The following is a 24,313-nucleotide window of genomic DNA, read 5'->3' on the forward strand; positions in this document are numbered from 1 at the left end:
TGTTAGAATTTGCTTTCAAGTTTAATGTTTATTTGGGTGACTTCTCTAAATCGTATGTGAATCAATGTTCATAATCCTTCAAGTGCTCTGTTCTGAGATTCTGTACATCTCTTTTTTACAGGTTATGGCTCACAGCTCACCACAAAGCATCCTGGATGATGTTGCTATGGTAAGTAAAGAAAAAGCATCCAGGATTTCCATCTAGTGCAAATTCAGAATTTTCGGTCTGGAAAACAAAAGCAATGCTTCCACCAATTTCTAACAAACAAATAGATAAATACTTCTCCAGCTGTTAATGTACTTTTCTTTTTCCTGCAGGTGCTAGATGAAGAAGCAGAGGTTTTTATAGTGAAAATGTGGAGATTATTGATATATGAAACAGAAGCGAAAAAAATTGGCCTGGTGAAATAATGAATCATTTTTGTTTTTAGGGCTCCATTTCAATTTTTTTGTTTCACATCACTGAAGAACTTTGAAGTTTCTCTGTCTTCAGAGGCATTTGTGAGACCTGTATTTTTTAAATGTAGAAAATGTGAATTTTTTTTTCATCCTCTGTTACACTGAGGTTCCCCTTGTTCCACTTCTAAGCTTCCTTGGTTGTAATTATTTGAATCCTGCATTGGTGGTTTTTCATTTACCAGGTACAGTTACAGGAATGGTTTATAAATTGCAGCTGCTGTATACAGTCTCCAAAATTCATCTTCTAAACTGATCCTGTAAATATTAAAAAGACCCATGTTAGAAAACATCTGCACTTACTACATACAAAAATAGTCATTTTTATGTAAATGCATCCCTCTTTCTTTGCTCTCCATTTTTAAAGATAAGAATAAACTTTAAAATTCAAAAGATGAATGGGAGTTATTTTGCTGACACTCAGTTTTTATCTGCATGGATGTGGGCCTATTCCCTCGTTGGATTCCATAAAATTTCTGGACGAACCTGCAGAAATATTGTTGGGCATGTATCATCTCAAACATCCTTACAAAGCTATTGTTTTCATCCTATTATATGCAGCCTTGTGTTGAGTTAAACTGGTGGCACAAATTCACACTTCTTTAAAAATCAAGGATTACAAGTGCACACATTTGAATTTAATCCTACTAATCTGACATATCCCAAATATTAATTTTTTTTTAAAAAAAGCTTGGGACATTTATGAAAAGAAGAGGTTTGAAGATGTAACTGAGCACAACAGTTTACAATGTCAAATCATATGTTTTCAAACAATGCAGAATTTTTTAAATGTAAGACATTGGGTCAGCTGTGACTTTAGTCTTTTCTTTCATTCTTTTTTGTACTGTAAACTGTAAGTCAGATTGCTAGCAGGCACGATTTCTTGCCTTTCACTCTGTATGGGTTTTATACATAAGCTGATGTGTGGTATAAATAACTATGTACTGTAAAATGCATTTTAAAAAATCTCACACATAAGTGAAAAGATATTCTGTACTATGGACATTCTTGACTGCAAGATGAACACTTTCCAGGAAACAACAATTGTCTCCATTTAAAAAAATAAGATATCCCGATACCTCCCTTTCTCTGAAGAAATACAGGCTGACTTATATAGAAGGGATATGTGACCTAATGTTATTGAATTCTTGCATTATAGGACAGTTCCTGAGAAATAAAACCAACTTCTTAACAAATGGGATCATATAAAGGTTCCACTGTGTAAATATTTCAGATATTAAAAGTGTATATATTTGATCTTGACTTTGTACGTATGTCTCAAGGTTCTGTTGTCACTTCTGTTTCATTCCATGAAATAACGTATATAGGTGACTTGTTGATGTGAAATTGTAGTGTATCAGTATGGATGAAGTACACTGGCCAAATAAGTTGAATTCTGACTGTTTTGATGAATTTCATCCCATTAATTGCAGCAGGTTAGTGGTTTTAATTTTAAAAATTTAAGGCATGCAGTAGTCCAGTCGCAAGGTAATGTGTAATGGGAATGTTGGTAGTGATGAAAAGCTAGGTTGCAATGTATTAATACATTTGTGTGTCTTAAGATTATATGAATGAGAGTCATCCAAGAAGCCCAGATTTTTACTCAAGTCTTGAAAGCAGAGAGCCCTGGCCTCCTTTATCAAATCCACCTGTAGTGCTGTTTTCCTTCCTTTCTTGTTCCCCAACTGCCTTCCACCTTACTGAACATTTACTGAACATAGTCTTTTCCAAAGAGTAATGCTATCTGACACCATGTCCAAAGCGTGATTTTGTTGTTGTGTGCCTTGTTTCCAACTTACAGCAAACCTATGGTGACCCTATCAAAGGATTTTCTTGGCAAGAATTGTTCAGAGGGGGATTGTTTTTGCCTTCCTCTGAAGCTAACAGAGTTCACTTGCTCAAGGTCACCAGTAAGTTTCGATGGCTGAGCAGTTTTGAACCCTGTTCTCCAAGGTCATAGCCCAGTGCTCAAACCACTGCACTATGCTGGGTCCTCTTCAAAGTGTGATTGCCTTAGTTTGGTTATTTTGGCTTCTAGTGAGTGGGCTTTATATCCCCTAAGGGCCATGGAAATGCCTGGAATACACTTCAGGTTGCCATAGTGAAGACTGGAGATGGCTCCTGTACCTTTAATGGTTGTGCAGAAGTAATTCCAGCAGGTATTGCTTGTCACACAACCCAGCAACAACATCTGCTAAAATTCCATCTATTATACAACCATTAAAGGTTTGGGAGCCCTCTCTAGCAATGGCACATGCTTTGCTTTAAATGCAAATGTCCCAGATCTGAATTCTTCCATTTCTTAAGTAGGGTTGGGAAAGTTTTCCTTCTCTTTAACACCTGAATATTCGCTGCAACTTAGAAGTCAAGCTGTGTGCAGTGAACTAGTGAGCTGTTTGGGGATAAGGCCACTTTCTACTCTTTATTTTGCTTGGAGGTGAGGACAAGCATCCTGCAAATAAAATGCATAATTAACACATGCTTGTCATGAATATAATGTTGAAGTGTTAACCATATGCTTTGAGGATTTTCATCCAAGATCCAAAAAACTCTAATCCCATTTCTTCTCACCACTGCCTTGCTCCTAAATAATTTTACTATATAATTTTATAATTCACACAAGAACAAACTTACTGAAAGCAATTCAGTTTTGCTCTCAACCGTCACCAACCTATTAGTCTTCCTGCCACAAACAAGTAAGCAAATCATTGTCTAAGGCTCCATCTGCAGTGCAGAAATAATCCAGTTTGACACCTATTTATTTATTGTATTTATACCCCGCTCCTCAGCCCTAAAGGCTCTCAGAGGCGTACAGATAGTTATTCAGACGCTTCCCTGCCCTCAGGCTTACAATCTAGAAAGACGTGACACAAAAGGAGGAGGAAATGGTGGTGGGGAAGGGGATCAAGTCCAGTGGTGGTTCTCTCCCTCTGAGGCCTGGACCATGGCAGATGAACTGGAGGGAGGGCCCATCTTCTTGCTCTGGATAGCCCTGTTGGAGTTGGGCCTGACTTTTCACTCCCTCCCAGGCCAGATGATGCTGGATGGCATGGAGGGAGGGCTCTTCAAAGATATAGCTTTGTTGGTCTGTAGAATCAGTATGTAGAGAGACCTTGTAGCACCTTTGAGACTAACTGAAAGAAGTTGGCAGCATAAGCTTTCGTAGACTTCAGTCTACTTCCTCAGATGCTTTTGGTGGAATGGAAGCCAGGGACAGACATATATGGCTGTCCGTGGTTTCCACTCCACTAAATGCATCTGAGGAAGTAGGCTGAAGCCTACAAAAGCTCATGCTGTCAACTTTTTTCAGTTAGTCTCAAAGGTGCCACAGTATAAAATTATATGAAACATACCAAAATTAATAAACATAACTAGAGTACTACCCCATATAAAAGCCTCTGTGACATATTGAACGCCTGCTGGAATGAAATCATCTTTACCTGCTGGTGAAGGAAAAGCAGGGAGTGGAATATACAAGTAAAGTACTCCTGATGTCCACCCAACCTCTTAATTGTAGTTAGATTACTTTCAAGATAGTTCTGATTGATGGCAACCCTGTCATAGAGTTTTCTTAGTAAGATTCAGAAAAGGTATTCCATTAACATTTCTTTAAGGTTGAGAAAGTGTGACTTCCCCGGCTCAATGCTAGGGAATTCTGGGAACTAGTTTTTGTAAGACATTTAGCCTTCTCTGTCAGAGCTCTGTTCCCAGGGTTCTCAAGCACAGTGGTCCCCAAACTGTGCCCTTTAAGAAATTTTGGACATCAGAAGCCTCAGCCATGTTGACCAATAGTCTGGGATTCTGGGAGCTGAAGTGCAAAAAAGAGCAAAGTTTGGTTACCACTGCTAGTAGCACTGAGCCAGGGCAGTTAAAGTAGTCTGCACTGTGCTTTGGACCCTAGTCCAATATTCAGATCACTCTGCCAGACTCTCTCTCAAGCATAATACACTAGTCCCTCCATATTTGCTAGGGTTATTATGGGCACAAGACCCCCGTGAATATGGAAAAACTGCAAATAACAAAAACCTGTTTTTACTGGAGAGGACACCTCTAGGAATCTCAAGGTCCTCCAGTAAAACTCTGGTCAACGTCGACAGACACTGACAATAGAACTGCACCGGAAGAGCTACAAATGCCTAATAGAGTATTCTCTCTAGGAATCACTAGGTCTTTTGGTTGCACCTTTTAGTTAAAGTTGACTAAAGAGTTGCACTGGAGGACCTAAATATTCCTAGAGAAAACATATTAATCAAATCCATGAGTAATCAAAGCTGCAAATATGGAGGGATGGGCAAGTTAATGGCTTTAACACCCTACTGACCAGCATGAAAAATCTAAGCATGTACAGTACTGAATTCTCTCATTGAGCTAGAACTTGCGACCACAGAATTATGGCTGGATTGTGTCCATTGTGGCACCTGTTACTATATACAGTGGTACCTCGGGTTACGAAATTAATTCGTTCCGCCGCGGCGTTCGTAACCCGATACATTTCGCAACCCGAAAAGGCTTTTCCGAAGCGCGGCTAGCGGCTGGAAAGCCGCTAGCCGCGCTTCGCATTTGAATTTCGCGCCAAAAAAAAATTCGTAACCCGAAAAAAATATCGTAACCCGGAACAGTTTTTTCCAATCTAACTTTTTCGTATCCCGGAAATTTCGTAACGCGATCAATTCGTATCCCGGGGTACCACTGTACTTAAAAAAGAGAAAGTTACATTACTTTAATTGCCATGGTTCAGTGCTATGGAATCCTGGGATTTGTAGTCTTGTGGTGCCGTGGTGCTCTGACAGCGAAGGCCAAATGTCTCACATAACTACAAACCCCAGAATTCCATAACACTGGGACCATGAAAGTTAAATCGGTATCAGCCATAGGTCCTACATTAAAAGAAACCCATGAGTCGGCACTTTGGCCAAGTTGGCCATGGTTTCCTCCCCTCAGACATTGAGATAATTATAGTTTTTTTGGTGGGTTTTTTGAGCTATGTGGCCATGTTGTAGAAGAGTTTATTGCTGACGTTTCGCCAGCTACTGTGGCTGGCATCTTCAGATAATGTTGGCATGGAAGAGAGAGGGGTAAATATAATATATACACAAACATACATACATATATACTGTATTTTCTGGCGTATAAGACTACTTTTTAACCCAGGAAAATCTTCTCAAAAGTCGGGGGTCGTCTTATAGGCCGGGTTTCATCTTTTAGGGTGGGTGCTGAAACTTCTGAGCCGGACTGGAGAATCTGCAGTTGCTGCATATAGTGGGGGAGCTCAAAAACAGCGGCTGCATCCCCTCTGTATGTGGTGACCATATGAAAGCGCAAAGACAGCGCTGTACAAGTACAGTAGAAGAAAATCTTGGAGACAGGGAGGGCTGGGCAGGCAAGGAGAGCTGACCAATCCCAGCAGGCTTTGTATACAACAAGTTTTCCTGCTAAGTACCTGCATGTCATAAGCATTTGAATTAAAATTACCATATTGATGTTTTTTTAATTTTTATTTGGTATGCATTGGAAGAGGGGTAGTCTTATACGCCAAGTATATCCCAAACTCTATATTTTAACTGGAAAAGTTGGAGGTCTTCTAATACGCCCAGTCATCTTATACGCCAGAAAATACGGTACATACTGTGGTAGTATGTATCTATCTATACACACGCACACACAGTGGTAATACCACAGCAATACTGTGGTAGGGACAAAGTGTATATATGTAACCACAGTATGTGTATGTATGTGTGTATACATACATGCATATATTGTGGTATATCTATATTTCTTCATGGTCTCTGCAAATACATACAAATGGGGTTGTACTGCGCCTACGCAGTGCTGCTTGGAAAACTTCTAAAATCACTGGGCAAAGTTAACTTTGCAGCTTTTTGGCAATAGCTCCGCCCATCCCTTATAAGTCCCCTGCGTTCCTGCTCTTTCCCCAGTTCCTTCTTTCCGCAGCGTTAGCTGCTTTAGGAACTTCGCTTCTATCACTTCTGCTTGTCTCACTGGAAATTCTTGACCTCGGACTGTTTGACCATTCTTGATCTGATCTCCTTGTGTGTTGTTGACCATTCTTGGGGTGTTTGAATGACGATTCGGCTACTATGTCTCCAGCCCTGTTTAAGAAGTGCGACATCTGTGGGTGCAAGATTCCCAGCCAGGACCCACACTCTTCATGTCTTTTCTGCCTGGGTAAGGCTCATAACCTGAAGCCCTGCGCTCTTTGCAAGTCTGACTCTGCAGGTGAGGAAAAACAGGGATTGCCACCTAAAGGCTGCCCTGTACCAACAGGCTCTCTTGCCTCCGTCAGCCTCCCGCTCTGTCTGCACCAGCAGTTTCGGAGTCAGTACCTGCGGTGTTGGCCGCTGTGGCCCAGAGCTCCACCGCTGAGCCAAGTGCCATTGTTTCAAAAAAGAACGCTGGGTCCGAAGGAGCACCCGATAAGTCCAAATATAAGTCCTCAAAGAAGGGCAAATTGAGGCACATGGACTTGGGCTCCAAAGAGAGTGTTTTGGCCCAGGCGAAGGATGCGAGCTCCCTGAAGGACTTGAGCTCCAAATCCTCAAGGAAGAGGCCTTTGGATTCGGGAGATGCTTCTCCCCATGACTCTTCCAAGAAGGCTCTCACGAGGGCCACAGAGGGCATTACTGTGGTGTGTCTGTATAGATATAGATATACAGTACACAGTCTAATTAAAAATAATAATTGTAAGCGGCTCTGATAGCCTTTAGGGCTGAAGGGCAGAGTAGAAGTACTCTAATAACAATAGTAATAATAATAACCATACTTTTGTGGGGTTTTTGGGCTACGTGGCTGTGTTCGAGTAGTTTCTTCTAGAGCATGGAAGAAACTCTTCTAGAACTATGGATGCTGGCCAGGAAAGCCAACTCCACAATAATAGTAATACAGTGGTAATATATATATATATATATATATACACACACACCACAGTAATACTGTAATAATATATATGCATTCATATACAGTATATATATATGAGATAATAGTAATATATATATATATACACACACACGCTCTTAATTTTTCTGGCGCAATGGCCTCCCCTTTCCAGAATGCGCCTGCGCAGCAATACCTCAGCCGCGCATGCGCATAACCCAAGCCGCCTCCGTTGCTGCTGATCGCCCACTTTAAGAGGGCGGAGCTCTGCTTTGCGGCAATGGACCTTGGCAGCCCCGCCCTCCGACGGAGGAGAGCGGCGAATGGGCAGGTCCTAAACCGGAAGCAGAGGGGTGTGGCTCCAGAGTCGGGGCGGAAGGGAAACAAAGTGGTGGGACCGGCTCTGAGGGGGGCCAGGTAAGCGGGGAAGTGGGCCTCTGAGGGGGTTAGAGGCGTCGCTGGCTGCCCCTTCGAGGCTTCTCTCGCTTCGGGGGCGTCATTGGTGCCCCAGGAAAGCGCCCTTGGGCCGTTTGGGGCCGTTAATCCGGGGCCCGCGCCAGTTGGGGTCAGAACGGGGCGCTTTGTGCTCTGTAAGGGGATGGGGGGGGGCTTCAGCTCCCAGGAGCCTCAGCCACGATGGCCAACAGGGATTCTGGGGTTCTGGGAGCTGAAGTCCAAAGTCCCTTAAACACCACAGTCTGGCGGCCCCTTTGAGGCTCGGGTGCCACAACACGCCGCGGAAACTATCCAGTTTTGGACCGCCTTTAATTGCTCTGGGGAATCCTGGGAATTGTAGTTTAGTGTGGCACCACAGAGGAGGCTCAATGTCCCGCAGAACTACAGTTCCCAGAGTCCCCTAGCATTGAGCCAAGGCATTTAAAGCGGTCTCAGAACTGGATTGTTTCTCCAGTACGCTGAACGAAAGAGGCTGGCAGTACTAGCTTTCTTTCGTAGATGTCAGTTTTACTTCCTCAGATGCTAACTGAAAGGAAGAAATTGGCAGCAGGACCTTTCCCAGACTTCAGTCTACTTCCTCAGATGCATATAATTCGTCAGATGCATAAAATAAGGTTTTACAAGGGACCTCTATGCAGAGAGCTCTTGCAGCCCCTCTGAGACTGACTTGAAAGAAAGAAGTTGGCAGCAGGAGCTTTCCTAGACTGGCCTACTTCCCCAGATGCATCTCCTCAGGTGAAAAATGCATCTGAGGAAGTAGACCTAAGCCTAGGAAAGCTCCTGCTGCCAACTTCTCTCTTTCAGGTAGTCTCAAAGGTGCCACAAGATCTCTGTGTACTGATTCTTTGAATTTCTCAGACACGTTTGTCCAAATGCATCTGAGGAAGTAGACTTTAGACTTGAAAAGCTCATGCTGCCAAGCTCTTTCTTTCAATGAGTCTCTGCCTCTGAGGAAGGAGGGTGAAGCCTAGGAAGGCTGCCCACTGCTTCCTTTTGGTGTGTCCCAAAGGTACTGCAAGATCCCTGGCACACCAATTCTTCTTCTTGTTGTGACTTTTGAAGTTGTTTACGACTCACAGCAAACCTGCCGTGGGGTTTTCTTGGCACATTTTTCCTGCAGTGGGGGGGGTCTGCCGTTGCCATCCTCTGAGGCTGAGAGAGTGTGACTTTCCCAGAGGGTTTCCATGGCTTAGGGCCCGAACAGACAGGCCAAAATAAAGCTGCTTTGGGTCACTTTGGAGGTATGCTCTTTAAACAATGCATGCGTCTTAAGAGGCCAAGAAGCCATGTCAAAGCCACACTCCAGTCCTGAAGTCTGGAGTGCAGCTTTGGCGCAGCTTCAGGCCTCTTAAGATGCATGTGTCATTTAAACAGCATACTTCCAAAGTGACTTGAAGCAGCTTCATTTTGGCCTCTCTGTTGAGGTCCTCAGTGGGGATTTGAACTCTGCTTTCCCAGGGTCCTTGTCCAACTCTCTTTAACCACAAAGACTGTCGTTAACTTGGAGCCATGGATGGGATGGTGATCCCTTTTGTGAATAGATAGTCCAACCCTCAAGCCATCTTTTCTCTCCTCCCTCCCTCCCACACACTTCAGTTTTGTTCCCCAGGTGGGATGGTGGTTCCTTTTGTAAATGGACTTGATACTTGAAAAAGGAGGGGCTGCCCTCTTTTACCAGCTCATTTGTAATTGAAATCATTGTTGGGAAAGGGAAGGATAAATAGTTAAGGAGGTTTTCTTGACAGCTTTATTCAGAGTAGATTTGCCATTGCCTCTCCCTGAGGCTGAGAGAGTGTGACTTGCCCAGTAGGCTTCATGGCCGAGCAGGGATTCGAATACTGTTTTCCTAGAGTCGTAGTTCAGTCGTCAAACCACTATCCCACGCTGGCTCAATGGCTCTTCCTTTGTCTCTAATTTTGGGTCACTGGTGGTACGGTGGTGGTCCCTTTTGTGAATGGACATATACTTGAATAAGGAGGGTCTGCCCTCTTGCCAGCTCCCTTGTCATTGAGATCATTGGTGGGGAAGGGCAGACTAGGAGCACAATGAAGTGGTCCCTGAGTGCATAGAAAAGGCTACAATATTACAGAGAAGGATGGGTACGAGGTTCCCACTTTGTTCATGATAGAAGCACTGTGTCATCCTTTCTAGTTCCTCAAAATGCAGAAATTTCATTCGTTGAAGCTGATCTCATCTTGGGTATCATGTTTATCTGTTCAAACTGTGAGTCAGCTGACATGTAAAGTAAACTGGGTGTGTGTTTTTTTAACTTGGACATATTATTATGCCACTGTCCTATTACTATTTATAAGGTAGTTTAGCTCTTTTTACCCATTGAGTCAAGCTTATCTCACAGTCTTCTAGTTGTTGTTGTTGTGTGCTCTGAAGTAGTTTATGACCTATAGCGAATTTATCAGGGGGTTTCTTGGCAGATTTCTTCAGAAGGAGTTTGCCATTGCCATCCTCTGAGGCTGAGAGAGGCTGTGACATGCCCAGGATCACCCATTGGGTTTCCATGGCCAAGCAGGGAGTCAAATTCAGGTCCCCAGCATCATAGTCCAATGCTCAAACCACTACACCACACTGGTTCCTCTGTCTCATGCTCAGAGTGAGGAGGAGCCCTTTAAGTGCCATATTAATCATTACTTCTCAGCTTTCCACCAGAATTATTGAAGAAGCCTTTAAACCAGTAGTACCCAATCATTTTATCCTTGGGACACCCCTTTAAATCTACATGAGGGCATTGTGTCCCTCCTTCACTTAATGGAATATATGAATAAAAATATATTGTTTATTCAGTGAGCACGTTTTCATTCGCACACTCATTTATATACATATTTTAACATAAGGAAACAATATCATCCAAATTAGAACAGCTTTATTTAAGTAAGTTCAGTGTTTAACTCAATGCACATGTAAATTTTACACAAAAGTTTGGGGGAGGAGGGATCAGGTCCTCCAAATCTTCTGCCTCCCCTCCAGCAACTCACTCCCACCCCACCATTTGAGAAACACTCCTTTAGACTGATGCAGCTCTTTTGGCACCTTAAAAATTAACAAATGTGTTAGGACCACACCTTGCATCATCACATGGCATATTATCCTGCATTGGCTGGTGCAGAATGTACTCGTACCACACCTGTTCTTTGCCTGATGAAGTAGCCAGTAGAGCTTTCAAAGCTTCTCTTGAGAGATTCAGATTTTTCTGACTAACAAAGGGGGCTGTGACTTCACAGAGAATGGAGTCATCTTGGATTTCAGAGGAAGTACCTTTTTGTATTGCTAGTGGAATTCAGATTTTTATCTCCTGAACTTTGGAATGCTTTGTTCCCAGTGCTGCGAGGCCAGGAGGAGGAGGGGCCTGCCTGCCTGCATAGATATCTCTCTATCCTATCTCAACACAGAATACACCAGCAACAGCCTGACAAAATGCAGACCTCTGACTAACATCTTTTTTTTTTTAATTCTCCTGTTGATTTTTAATTCTCCTGTCGTCCTATAATCTGTAGGGCACTAGTTGGTCTCCTTGCACCAGCTGCAGACATTCTTGGTCAAGAAAGGATATATTGTAACCACATACCTTTTGCTTGATTGTGTCATAATTATAACTTTGTCATCAACCCCGCCTTCAGTTTATGGCATCCCTATGAATAAGATACTTCTAAGACACCCTGTCATCAACAGCCCTGCTTAGGTCCTGCAAAATTCAGAGCCGTGGCTTCCTTGATTGAATCTGTGTATCTGCAATGCTGTCTTCCTCCCCTTTTAATGCATCCCACTTTACTGAACTTTATAGTCTTTTCCAGTGAGTCATGTCATCTCATGATATCACCAGAGTAACATCAATTTGGTCATTTTGGCTACTAGAAAGAGTTCATGCTTGATTTTTCAAGGATACATTTATTGGTCATTTTGACTGTCTATTTTGGAGGAGAACTTTCCTCTAACACCCTATTTCAAATTTCTTCACTGTCCAGCTTCAGAACCATACAAGGAAATCAACAGTACGATGGCATGGACAATCCTGACTATGCTAGTCACTGATACCTAATTACACTTGAGGATCTTGTTTAGTTCCTTCATAGCTGCTCTTCCAGACTCTAGTTGACTTCTTGACTACATTCTCCATTTCTCTATATTCTAGCCTAACAGTAACCACCTGTCCTGAACATAGATTACATATCAGGACAATAACATGTTGCGAGACATAGAATGGTCCATATTTTTTCCTGATTTTTCATAATCAAAGGCTTTGCTAATCCATAAAGCACAGGCTGATTTTATCCTGATATTCTGTAGTGTACTACATTATCCATCATACGTTTGCAGTATGATTCCTGGTGCCTCTTCCTTTTTTGAACCAATATTTGACATTTCACACTCCATATATGGTAAAAGATTGTTGTAAAATTTGCACATCATTTTGCTTGCATGCAAAATTAATACTGGTTTGATGGTTTCTGTAGTCCTTGGGGGTCCCCTTTCTTGGAGACTGGAAGATATACTTGTCCCTCCATATTCGCTAGGGTTAGGGGCACAAGACCCTCGTGAATATGGAAAAACCGCAAATAACAAAAACACCACATTTTTACCTTAGAGGACACCTCTCTAGGAATCTCTAGGTCCTCCAGGGCAATTTTGAGGTCAATGTCCGACAGACACTGACCATAGAATTGCACTGGAGGAGCTACAAGGGCCTAGTAAAGTATTCTTTCTAGGAATCTCTAGGTCTTTCAGTGCAACTATTGGTAAAAGTTGACCATAGAGTTGCACTGGAGGACCTACATATTCCTAAAGAGAACATATTAATCAAATCCCTGAATAATCAAATCCGCAATTATCAAATCCGCAAATTTGGAGGGATGAGTGTATATGTATATGAAAGATTTCAACCACATGGTTGTTCCCCTCCCCATAAATCGATAACTCTTGGTTATGAATCCATAACTACAATACTGAATGCCAGCTAATGTCTTCAGTGAGTGTGATTTATTTTTTAACAATGCCAACATCTGATGGCTAGTTTTCAACTGTTGTTTTCATTTAAATAGGAGAGGCTTCTTGACTGTCTAGAACACAGTGATGGTGAACCTTTTCGAGGCCGAGTCCCAAAATGCAACCCAAAACCCACTTATTATTGCGAAGTGCCTGGCTTTCTAGTAACAAACTCTGGCAAACTCTGTGCTGGGATGATGGCACATGTGCCCACAGAGAGGGCTCTGAGTGCCACCTCTGGCACACGTGCCATAGGTTCGCCATCACTGGTCTAGAATGTAATTATTTTCTTAACCTGAGGAGTACTGAATATAAATAGAAGGAAAAAGCCCCTCTTCAGCTGTCCATTTCCTTGTTAAGTAGCTATTACTACTGTTATTTCAGAAATGTTGGCTGGATTTTTTTCAATCTGTTGTATAGATTTTTTGTGTGGTCTGGATTCCCCCATAATTTTCTCCTCCTGCAAACAGTTGAGTGTGTTTGTGTTGTTTTGTATTGATGACTTCTATATTAAAAATAGGAAGCTGGTTAGTATTAATTATGAGTTAATTAGCAATTGTGGTTTGGAGCTGATGTTAGATCTTGTCTTAAACCTGGGTTATTGTTAACATTATTTACTCTAATAACATTAGGCCCTACAAAGTAAACATGTTTTCCAAAGAGCATAAAGCATTCAGTACTACAGTAGCTTCTGATTCCTAAACTAAGATTAAGCATTTATTCTGATTATGGCTATACTGGCTTTGTGACATAAATATCTTGTAGAGATTTTTTTTAATTCAAAAACAGTTCCTCTCTACATAAACGAATACAGCATTAGTCCATCCTGCATCCTGTTCACAGACTGCTTTCACTCTACAAGCATGTTTGAATTTGCTTCTTGTCCTGGTTCCCTCTAGTCATTTAGCCTGCATCCTTTATAGTTTAATTATATTTTGCATCTTTGATTCTTTAATTCCCTCATAGTGTAGTTCAATCATGGCTAAAATCTGTGTAACACGTGTGCAAGATATTATTTAATATTGATTGGCTGATGCATACTTGGTAGATAAAGATATCTCTGACTGTATTTTTGGTTGATAAAGATTGCTTCAATATCATCTTCAAAAGCAGAGTGGCAACTGGTACACATGGAAATATTAACAATGGAGAGAATAAAATTGATCAGAAGATCAGATTTCACATTTATTGGATGTAGTAAAGAATGGACTTCTTTGAAATGAGTGTTTACAGCATGAATATAAAATGCTCTACACTTTTGCCTGTACCCTTTATTATGTTTCCCATTTCCCCATATCTGCACTCATTCTTGTATTTTGATCAAAATATAACTGCCAATGCTAATTCTGCAACAGTGCAAGAATAGAAATGAATTTAACTGTTACCAGTATTCACTTATTCCAACTGTGTTATGATAGTGTGTATCTGTGTTCTCTGACTTCTATGTCCACATATAAGGCTTTCCCCATTGCTGGAAGGAGCAGTGCCACACACCAGAAAAGGCAATGGCGCATGCACCCATGATGGATGTGCCGCCACAGGCACGAGCCCCATTCCCTTGAATGGGGCTTGAGCATCCACATTTTTTCCCTTACATGGGAGGGTCCAGAACAGATCCCTCGTGTAAGGGAAGGGACAACTGTATGTGAAATCATATTTAGGTTGTTGTTGTTGTTTTGCCTTTTTATTGCCTAATACTATTTCTCAAACATTGATTCCTTGGACTTAATGCATTGGGTACAGTGGAAATTTCAACAAAAAATAATAATAGATGCTGCACTGAAACATTTTTGTTCCTCTCTGATTGTTTTATCCTACTCTCTAGACAGTTAAGAATTTTCTGTTGGTGTTTGTGTTGGATGGAGGAAAATAAAAATCCCCAGAATGTCCCAGAGAATTTAATTAATTTCTTTCTGGGGATTTTGACTAAATAATAATAATAATAAATATTGGGGAATTCAGGGGATATAGGACTTTGGTAAAACATTCTGGGGAATGTCTTCGAGGCTTGTTGGCAACACTATTCCCTATCATCTCCTTCTTCCCACATCTTCCTGTCTGGAAAGATGGAGGGATTAAAGATTTCTTCTTTTACCTGGACTATTCTTTAGCCAGTAGTTAGGATGTAGGTGTCTCCATGCATATGTAGATTTCAAGCCATTATTAAACTTTTCCTTAATTGCAAGCTACTTATCTGTTGTTGTTTTTGAATCAGTTTTTGAGTCAGCACTGTCTTTTGTTACTCTGCAGATCAGAAGCTAAATTCTAGCAGGCCTAGCTTTGATATTTTTGATATTTAAATATTTTGTTTTCTAAGCAAAGGCTGAAGCCTTAGGAAACTTGAATTGCCCATCAGCATTTCCTTACCTCCATTGGCTGGTTGTCTCCTTCATAGGCCAGTGCTTGATCTTAAACGGACTCTTCTAACATCCAAAGATTAATGTTTTTGTCCCAGTGGAATTGTAAAAGACGCAGGTGACTACTTCGAACTTAATTGAGTATTGTCAAGCTCTTAATTGGATAATTTCATTTTGTTAAGTTCAAGCACTCTGGTGCTTGAGGAAGGCCTATTTGAAGATATAAGAAACTATTCTTTTATGACTAAGACTTTGTGAAGTGTTGTTACACCAAAATGAAATATTTATCTGCCATTTTGCCTGTTTAATGTTTTTCTATAAGGCAACACCCCCTGGAACAAATTGTGCTAAGAAAACCCCGATGTGTTTGCCTGAAGGTCACCATGAGTCAAACAATTTGAAGGCACAGAACAACAACATATTCAATATTCATTTCTGTTATGCAGACATAGATATTACATACATATAATTCTGATTGTTCTTAGATGTATTACATAGATTTTAGATGACAGAACTTTCAAATTCTCATTTCACAGGTTGCATTTGAATCCATTCAAGTTAGTACACACCATATTTTCTCTCTCTCTTTCCACCTTGCTAGCTCACTATGACTTATACCAGGGGTAGGCAACCTTTTTGAGCCGAGGGCCGGGTTGCTGTCCCTCAGACAACTGGGGGGCTGAAGCCAAAAAATAAATAATTAATTTTTTTTAAAAAAAAAATTAAATAAATAAATAAACCGGGACAAATGTAGGACAAAATTTTCAAATGGTGGACACTTTTTTTAAAAAAGGTGGAGGACACGTGAAAAAATTTGCTGATTTTTTTTTTAAATGTTAATATAAATGCATGTTTCTGAGGCTTCTATAGACAATTGCCCCTGCGCGCGAGAGGTCAAAGGCCCCGGCGGCAATTGGTGGCAGGACCGGGCTGGGGCCGGTCCCAAGGCCTCGACGGGCCGCAGGTTACCTACCCCTGACTTATACATTGGTTGAACAAAGTGGAACTTAGGTGTTTTGTCATTCCACAAATACTCCTTTTGCCCAGGAAAGTTTTTTTTCTCAGTTCACTTCTTTTTATACTTTAAATCCTTTCTTCAGTATCCATTATTATAGCAGAGACTTTTCTCAGCTACCACCTCTCCTGCCATTGAACTTCTCTTTCTCATCCCTTTTATATATTTGCTCAATCTTCATGTTTCTTTTAGCTCTCGCCCTGTTCTTCTCCGATCTGGCTTAAACACTAGCTCTGTACAACACACAGCAGTAAGCGGTGGTAGAAGTATTAGTAGTTTGGATGGATATTGTATGTATGTTATTCTGTAAATCCATCAGAACATCATAATGTTAGAGATACTGCCTGTCAAGCAGTGTCATCCCAAAAGGCAGAATTTAAGAATGCAGTCTTAATCTGTTGGATTGGCTTCCTTTTCTACAAATTTGTAATCTAGTTTGCTGTCACACTCAGTGTTGTGTCCCGTATTGGGTGGAAGGGGAGAACTTGCTAAGGGTAGATTTCAGGTCTCTGTAGGAACACTTTAAGTCGTATGTATTAGCATCATTCATGTTGGCCTGGTGAAAGCACAGCATGGCCCAAATGCTTAACTATGTGTTCTTCTTGTGGGGGGCATCACTTTTTTTATGCAGTTTTGCATCTTGCTTTGGTTAACATTAAAGCATCGAGTAGGATTGTGTCTAGTCAATTAACAACAAATCACTGTTTTCAACCTTAGTCTGAAAGGTATAGGTTTCTTTGGTTAACTTTAATACCCATGAAGCTATGCTATGTACAATAATGGTTTCCAAAATTGAATGGAATAATTGTCCACACAGGAGAGGAATAACAGATTAACTACAACCAACAGTTAATGGTTGCTAAGGAGGTAGCCAGCATTTGGCCTTTATTATTCTTTCTTCACTCTCATCTAGAAAACCAAATGTTAAGAACGATCTGCATTTCAGTTCAGCATAAGATTATGTAGAATTTCAGAATATTTCTCTTTTTAAAACATTTACAGTTGCGGTAACTCAAGAAGAAGGAAAGTTTGTGGAGTAAAAGTCCCAATGGCAGAACTGTCTGCCCACTTATCACAGGTCCAGCGTGGGCAAGTGAGAGAGACCTCCCCTGACAACCATCTGACCAATACAGTACGTATGAAATTATTTTATTACATGCCAGAATCTAAACTTTATTGGACTACACATGGTAGTCATGATAAGGAATGCAGGTGAAGAGTTGTTCAAAACACCCTTCTTTAGCTTTTTTGGTAAATAGTCTTGAATGTGATGACGAAAACATAAGGCACTAGAGTAGCATAGTGAGTTAAACTGTCAAGCTAGAAATGGAGGAGATCCTGATGCAAATCCCCATTCAGCACTGAAATTCTCTGGGTGATAATTTACTAGATTGTTTACAGCATTAAATGGTGGAGAGAGGAATAATATATGCTTCCTTAAGCTCCTTAGAAAAAAGGCATGATATCAATGTAATACATTTATTAAATAATAATGATAGAAGTGTCTTAAATGCATGCATTTAGTGTTTTCGTGCAGACTGAGTCTCCCTTATCCAAAATGCTTGAGATCAGCAGTGTTTTAGATTTTGGAATACCTGTACTTGCATATATGTACATAATGTGACATCTTGGAGATGGGACCCAAGTATTAACACAAAATTAATTTATGTTTCGTATACACCTTATTTGCAAAGCTCGAAGGGACTTTTATACAGTATTTTTAATATTTTTTGTGCATGAAACAAAGTTTGTGTACATTGAATCACCAAAAGGGAAAAGTGCCATCTATCTCAGCCACCCATGAAAAATGTTTTGGCTTTTGGAATGCTTCAGATGTTGGAATTCTAGATGAGGAAGATTCAACTTGTACTGTACTGCATTTTCTTTATCTCCTTCAAATATTAATGTGATGCTTTAAAAGATTTACTAGTTAACTTTATTTAATTATATGCTTTTTAGTTGCCAAACCGTATGTTTCTGAGTTTCATTGATACATTTAATATGCTACAATTTTATTTTCTCTCTAAATGTTAGGGTTTTCTTTTTCTGATGTTCTTGATTACAAAGTAGATGGATGCCTTGAAATATTGGCTCTGCTGTTTATTTAAGGGAAATCTATGAAGCTTAGCACATTCAATAATCTTGCTTCCAACAATAATAAGGGATACACATTTGGGCTTTAAAATAGCTGGCTCTGATCTTAAAGTGAAATAATCATTATACCTAGCTCTTTCAGAAGTAGCCAGAATTTCAGTTCATGGTCAAAGGTCATGTGCACATATGTACGCACTTCATAAAAATTCCATGTATTGCTCTCTCTCTATTTTGAAGTGTGTTCTCTTGACATTGAGAAGTCTGTTAGTCTGTTGTGGGGGGAGTGTCTGAATAGTCCTTGTAAATATGTAGTCTTTTAAATGTCATTTTTCAAATTTGCAGACTTTGGCGGGTTACAGACCGCCGAAAAGCAGCGGTCTGCTGCCGCCGCTGGTTGCAGCATCCAGGAACCACAGCAGCCAAACGGCACGGTTCCCGGATGCTGCAAAGGAATGTGAAAATAGCTCCTTCCTGTGCCCTGGAAGAGACACCGCAAGTGCCAAAGCGCGCACTCGCGGCGTCATTTCCGGGGCGCAACATGCGGACGCAGTGTGTCCGCTACGTCAAGATGGCGGCGGCCATGTGGAACGGCCACTGCCATTTCGTACAGACTCAGTCCGAACTAGGGTTGGGGCATCTGGAAGAGACGCCCCTTTCTAACCCTAGTACGTGCTGAGCATGTACTTTCCTGCCCGTTTGTAACGGGCCTTTGTTAAAATTAGAGCAATTAATGTATATGCTAAAATATTTTCAGCTCTCACTTTTTGTATAATCGCACTGCTTTTCTTGATTCCTGTTACAGCATGTCTTTTCTTGTCACCTCTAACATTTGTGCTACACAGTCAAATGTTAGAACATTGTAATTATCATGTCTTGTAAGGATAATTGGCCCTAAACATCACATATCTTAAATATTTCCACCTTATTCATTCTCTCTTTTGGATGGATAGTTGACTCCATCCTTTTCTTTACTATACATGATGAAAATGGGGGGGGGGGGGGGGGAAAGCAAGGATGAATACCCTGTTATAGTGTTCAAAAGCAACATAGATCTTCTTTTGGAAAAAGCTATTGCTTTTTCTTGTCATGACAGCTAAGGCAATGTAATGGGATCCCTCTGTGTAGCTAAGAGGCCTGGTCCATATTGGGCTTCCATAACTATCAAGGAGTTCCAGCATACACATCTTAAGAAATTTAAGAAACATTCCTGAATTCATTTCACTTACCCAGTTTTACTGAAAGGCATAGTGTATGAAATTCATGAGGCCTGTTACAGAAGTATAAAAAGCGTCTTCTTTTGTACTTCATATAAATAAAGCAAGTAAATAAATAAATACATCACTGCCCATTTCTTTTTTCCTGAACCTGGTAAAGTAGAACACTTTTGAATGGTTGTGGGAACAGTGTAACCATAGCTATCTTGATTACCTTGTAAGTTGGATGGATTTCCAGATGGTTCTATCGACTTCAACAAGCAGATGTTAAAGTTACATTGATTATATGCTGGTAAGGTGACCCATCAACTGGCCTGGCAACTTTTGCAGAAAGAATAAACGAAGAGATCAATGCCAGTATTCATCCCATAAATTAGTGAGGTTCTTTCTGAAACTGTAGCAGTAACAGCATAATTAATGGTGATCTGGTTAGTGTGTAAAAACTGAAAGTCAGTACCAGATGTTTAGACATAGCACTTTCTTATTGTGGTCAGCTGTTTTTTACATGTTTTCCCTTACATCTTCTTTCTGTGAGTTGATCCCCAAGAAACCTTTCCTGCTAAATCTGAAGCTTTATAGTTTACTCTGACAGCCAGCATAGTGTAGTGGTTTGAGCATTGGACTCTGGAGAACAGGGTTTGTTCCCCACTCAGCCATGGAATCCCACTGGGTGATCTTGGGCAAGCCTCAGAGGAAAGCAAAGGCAAACCATCTCTGAACAAATCTTTCCACAAAACCCCATGATAGGTTTGCATTAGGGTCATTGTATGTCAGAAACAACTCAAATGCACAGTATTACAGCATTGTAAATCTTGTCACATCGAAGTCTTAAACAGCTGCATCTTCACCATAGATGTTGATAGAGAGGCATTTATTTACGCATCAAAGTAAACGCTTAGGCATGGTGTGTTTTGGATCAAGCTGAAGTATTAGTAAGTGCTGGATCAGGCTGCAGTATTAGCTTCCTCTTAGAAATTGTATTGTTTTCTGATTATTTAGGTGCTGAGATAATAGGTGCTTGTAATTCCTACCAGGCCTTTGTTTTTTATCTTTTAGAATGTTAGGGACAAAGAGGCATCTCAGTACTGAAACTAAAGATTTTTCAACATTAGAAAACTGAAACTAGAATTGGTAGAACTAAAGGTATCACTGCAGATACATAGTTATCCTCTACTTATAGATTATGTTTCAAATTGTCTCATTTTCATATTCTAGCTGTCAACCACTCATGGAAACAAATTCATTATTTAATCTCCAATTAAATGAAAACATTGCTAAATAAAGGTATACACAATATGCATGGATATGAAGGTGAACTTCTACAGAGTATCGTTCTGAATGGCAACAGGCATCCTTACAATCAGCTGAGAAATGTTTATGTGGCAGTTGTTTTAGAGTGTACAGTCATTGGGTAATACACAATCAGTTCATGGATTCACTTGCCACCCTAACTCCCTATCTTGACTCTACACAGGCTCCTTAGTAAATCACAGGGGATTGAAAGGTCAATGGAGAAACTAAAATCCATAGTGTGGCAAAACTTTCAAAGCTCTGCATAACACACTGTATTTATTTATTTATTTATTTGATGCTGCCTCCTGTATTTTCAGTTGGGTGAGAAGGCACCAACACATTGTTCAGGACAGAGTCCATGTCCCTGTTTAGCATCTTCAGGACTACTAATTTACATTTGGCAGAAACAATATATTTGAGATTTGCCAAGGATATTGTTTAACTTTGGTGTTACCCATTAAACTTGAAGATATACAGCTCATTCTTGCTTCTACACCTGTAGTACAAAGATTTGGTTCAAAATTCTATCAGGGCTTTAATTCCATAATGGCTGATGAAATTGAGGAATTTGTTCCTTTGCTTCCACTGCAGGTGGCATCTCTGACCTGTGATCTGTTTAATGCTAATCAGGTAGGGATTTGTGTTTTGTACGTACCAGAACAAAGTGCAATAAACGTGACACAATTCCTTGTCATGTAAAATGCACCTTTGTTCAGATGTACTGTTCTGAGTATCAGTGTGTTGCTTATTTTCTCTTTGGCAGTTGTAAACTCAGTCCTCAGCACATTTCTGTTGCCGAATACTTCTTTGGATCACTTTCTCTCCCTTCTCTGTGTACTTGTGACAGAATAATCATGCCATACTTCAGAAATATTATATGGTGTATATATGAAAATTACTTCTATGAAAAAGTTCTAAACATTCATTAGAAAACATTTTGGAGACTAAAATGTTAGTGTCAATAATATGTTAGGATCAAATACATTTCTTGAATCATAGATTCATTAAATACAACCATAATGCAGTTAGCTGATACCTATATTTTTACTGCTTTTAGGAGACTAGTCTTAGCTGGATTTTTATTCTCTGTTATTTTGTTTGGGTAATGTATTCAGTTTGAAAAAAAACTTTAGAATGTTTTGGGGGGGGAAATTTCAAATGTTGTAAGACTGCTGGTACGAACCTCCAGAATCCATGCGTTGTGCCTTGACTGCATGTGCTTTGTGGAAATACCATACTGATTCATGCAAGCAATCTATTCTGCAGTCTGATGCATGTCCTTTGAAATTAAAAAGCAAAAGGCAACACACAGGCAACAGTAGCATGAACAAGGGCAAGTGAATGTTTTAGGAGTGCTGAGAAAGGGAAGACAAAGTAAATTTAACCTAGAAATATATTCAGGGGTAGCTGTGCTAGTCGTGCAGCAAAATATAATAAAATCCAAAATTTTGATACCTTTTTGGGGCAAACTAAAAAGCACAAACGACATCATGCAAGCTTTTGAAGCCTTCACTGGCTGCTTCATCAGACAAAAATGTTTAAAAGATCATACAGGAGAAGACAAGTGACAACATGTGTACATTTTGTCTCAGATGTTACTTCTGTTGTCAATTATGGTCTGGAGCGGTGGTCCCCAAGCTGTTCCCTTTAAGAGATTTTGGACTTCAGCACCATAAGCATCAGTGCAGTAATTTCAACACTGCTTTTATTACTGGTCTTGAGGACTTGACTTCCATCTGCTTTAGTTCACGTATAAAACTATAGGAACAGCACTGGTTTTAAGACTTTTGTACAAAATTTGTGCAAGTCTGTGTAACACGAGTATGTAAACAACTCACATGTGCCAAAGGAAGGAAATGAATATGTAGCCCAGGGGTAGGCAACCTTTTTGAGCCGGGGGCCGGGTTGCTGTCCCTCAGACAACTGGGAGGCCGAAGCCAATAAATAAATAAATAAATAAATAAATATATTTTTTAAAAAATTAAATAAATAAATAAACCGGGACAAATGTAGGGCAACATTTTCAAATGGTGGACACTTTTTTAAAAAATGTGGAGGACACGCAAAAAAATGTGCTGATTTTTTTAAAAAAATGTTAATATAAATGCATGTTTCTGAGGCGTCTATAGACAATTGCCCCCCCTTGCCCCTGTGCGCGAGAGGCCAAAGGCCCCGGCGGCAATCAGCGGCAGGACCGGGCTAGGGCCAGTCCCAAGGCCTCACCGGGCTGCATCCGGCCCGCGGGCCACAGGTTGCCTACCCCTGATGTAGCCTATCTTATTAATACATGTTTAGGTTTACCTGGTTATCCCCACCTTCCTGTTTTACCTACTGCCAGCTCAGCTTCAACATAATTTCTTACAGTAGTATTGCACAGTGCTGAGAGAAAAGGGAACACTTCAGAAATGTTTCTGGAAACATTGTGAACCCTCCAGTATTTACGGTGATATTAATTTAATTTTGGTGTGTGTGCATGATTGCATCGAAGAACTGGAAATTCATGCATATCAGAGCAATGACAATGTTTCAATTACATCAGCTTACAGTTGCATATAGCTGCATAAGCATCAGTTACCATGTTCAGTATTTAATATCTGCTTGGCTACAATTGTCTTTATGACTAATTGCACAAAAGGTGATGCAATAAAGAACAGAGGAAAAGTATATAGCAGTGTAGGAAAACAGCAGCAGAAATAGGACTCTTACAGAAATAAAGTTGTAATTTCAACCCAGAAATACTCTTTTCAAACAGAAGAGAAGAAAATCTGAGTCAGCTTTATTGTTTGAAAGCATTAATTTTATGTCATCAGTAAAGGGGGAGGGAAGGTTGTTGTATTGCAATGAGAGGTTGCTTATTAGCCAAACAGTACTGGCTGCTTTCCCTTGTGTATAATAAATGACTTCTTATACTTAAAATCCTTTGTCCAGTAGCAAGAAGAGCATGGTTTCTGAGGCACTTGTGTGTTCCCTGTCAAAATGCTCAGTGTAACTTTATTTTTAATAGCATTTTTCCTCACTTGGTTGGAAAGAGATTTCAAATAAAAACATGACAGAAAAAGTGACATGATGAGAAGGGCAGCCAAGCAATACAAAATGTATTAAAACTTCCATTCAGTGACAGACTTAGTTTTTCCTTTCTTTATATATATCATTATTGAATTTTAAAATCTGTAGACAAAGCTAATTAAGTATGTTAATATGTGTTAGAAATTTACTGTATTCATGTACTATGATACACAAATCAAATACAGGCAGTTAATGTATTGTACAATCAGTACTGCAGTCATGCTGCTGACCACATTGCCTACAATATACCTTCTTTTCATTTTACCCACAAGTGCACAGATACCCTTTCTATCACTTCATTTGTTTCCACAGTGTGGTTGTTTTCATTAGTTATCTCTTTTAAACGTACTGTACTAGTAGTTCCTGATTTTCTGTTCAATTTTATATCCAGACTGCTGAATTTTCATTTTCACACTGTGTCTTTCATAAGTTTCTGTGTGGGGCCTGAGGTTCTTTCCCACTGAATTTCTATTCAA

At 40.2% G+C, this 24,313-nt stretch overlaps 2 protein-coding genes across 5 annotated transcripts in view; both read left to right on the forward strand.

Annotated features, from left to right (window-relative positions):
• Positions 1-1,719, forward strand: part of RBM25 (RNA binding motif protein 25) — a 37,769-nt gene extending 36,050 nt beyond the window's left edge. For both annotated transcript variants that reach the window (XM_042450939.1, XM_042450949.1), the window contains 2 exons: positions 122-169; positions 319-1,719. In XM_042450939.1, coding sequence (XP_042306873.1) covers positions 122-169; positions 319-411 — 141 coding nt within the window. In that variant the 3' untranslated portion in view covers positions 412-1,719. The remainder of the gene's footprint in view (positions 1-121; positions 170-318) is intronic.
• A 4,699-nt stretch (positions 1,720-6,418) lies between these two features.
• LOC121934283 (presenilin-1-like) overlaps positions 6,419-24,313 on the forward strand; it is a 32,004-nt gene continuing 14,109 nt past the window's right edge. Inside the window, exons 1-3 of one of the 3 annotated variants that reach the window (XM_042474629.1) lie at positions 6,419-6,642; positions 17,173-17,302; positions 21,363-21,401. In XM_042474629.1, coding sequence (XP_042330563.1) covers positions 6,626-6,642; positions 17,173-17,302; positions 21,363-21,401 — 186 coding nt within the window. In that variant the 5' untranslated portion in view covers positions 6,419-6,625. Of the gene's footprint in view, positions 6,643-7,679; positions 7,765-17,172; positions 17,303-21,362; positions 21,402-24,313 lie in introns of those variants that run through there. The other 2 variants (XM_042474648.1, XM_042474638.1) reach the window with 2 other exon arrangements.

This window comes from Sceloporus undulatus, chromosome 1 (genome assembly GCF_019175285.1).
Source record: "Sceloporus undulatus isolate JIND9_A2432 ecotype Alabama chromosome 1, SceUnd_v1.1, whole genome shotgun sequence".
Taxonomy (NCBI): domain Eukaryota; kingdom Metazoa; phylum Chordata; class Lepidosauria; order Squamata; family Phrynosomatidae; genus Sceloporus; species Sceloporus undulatus.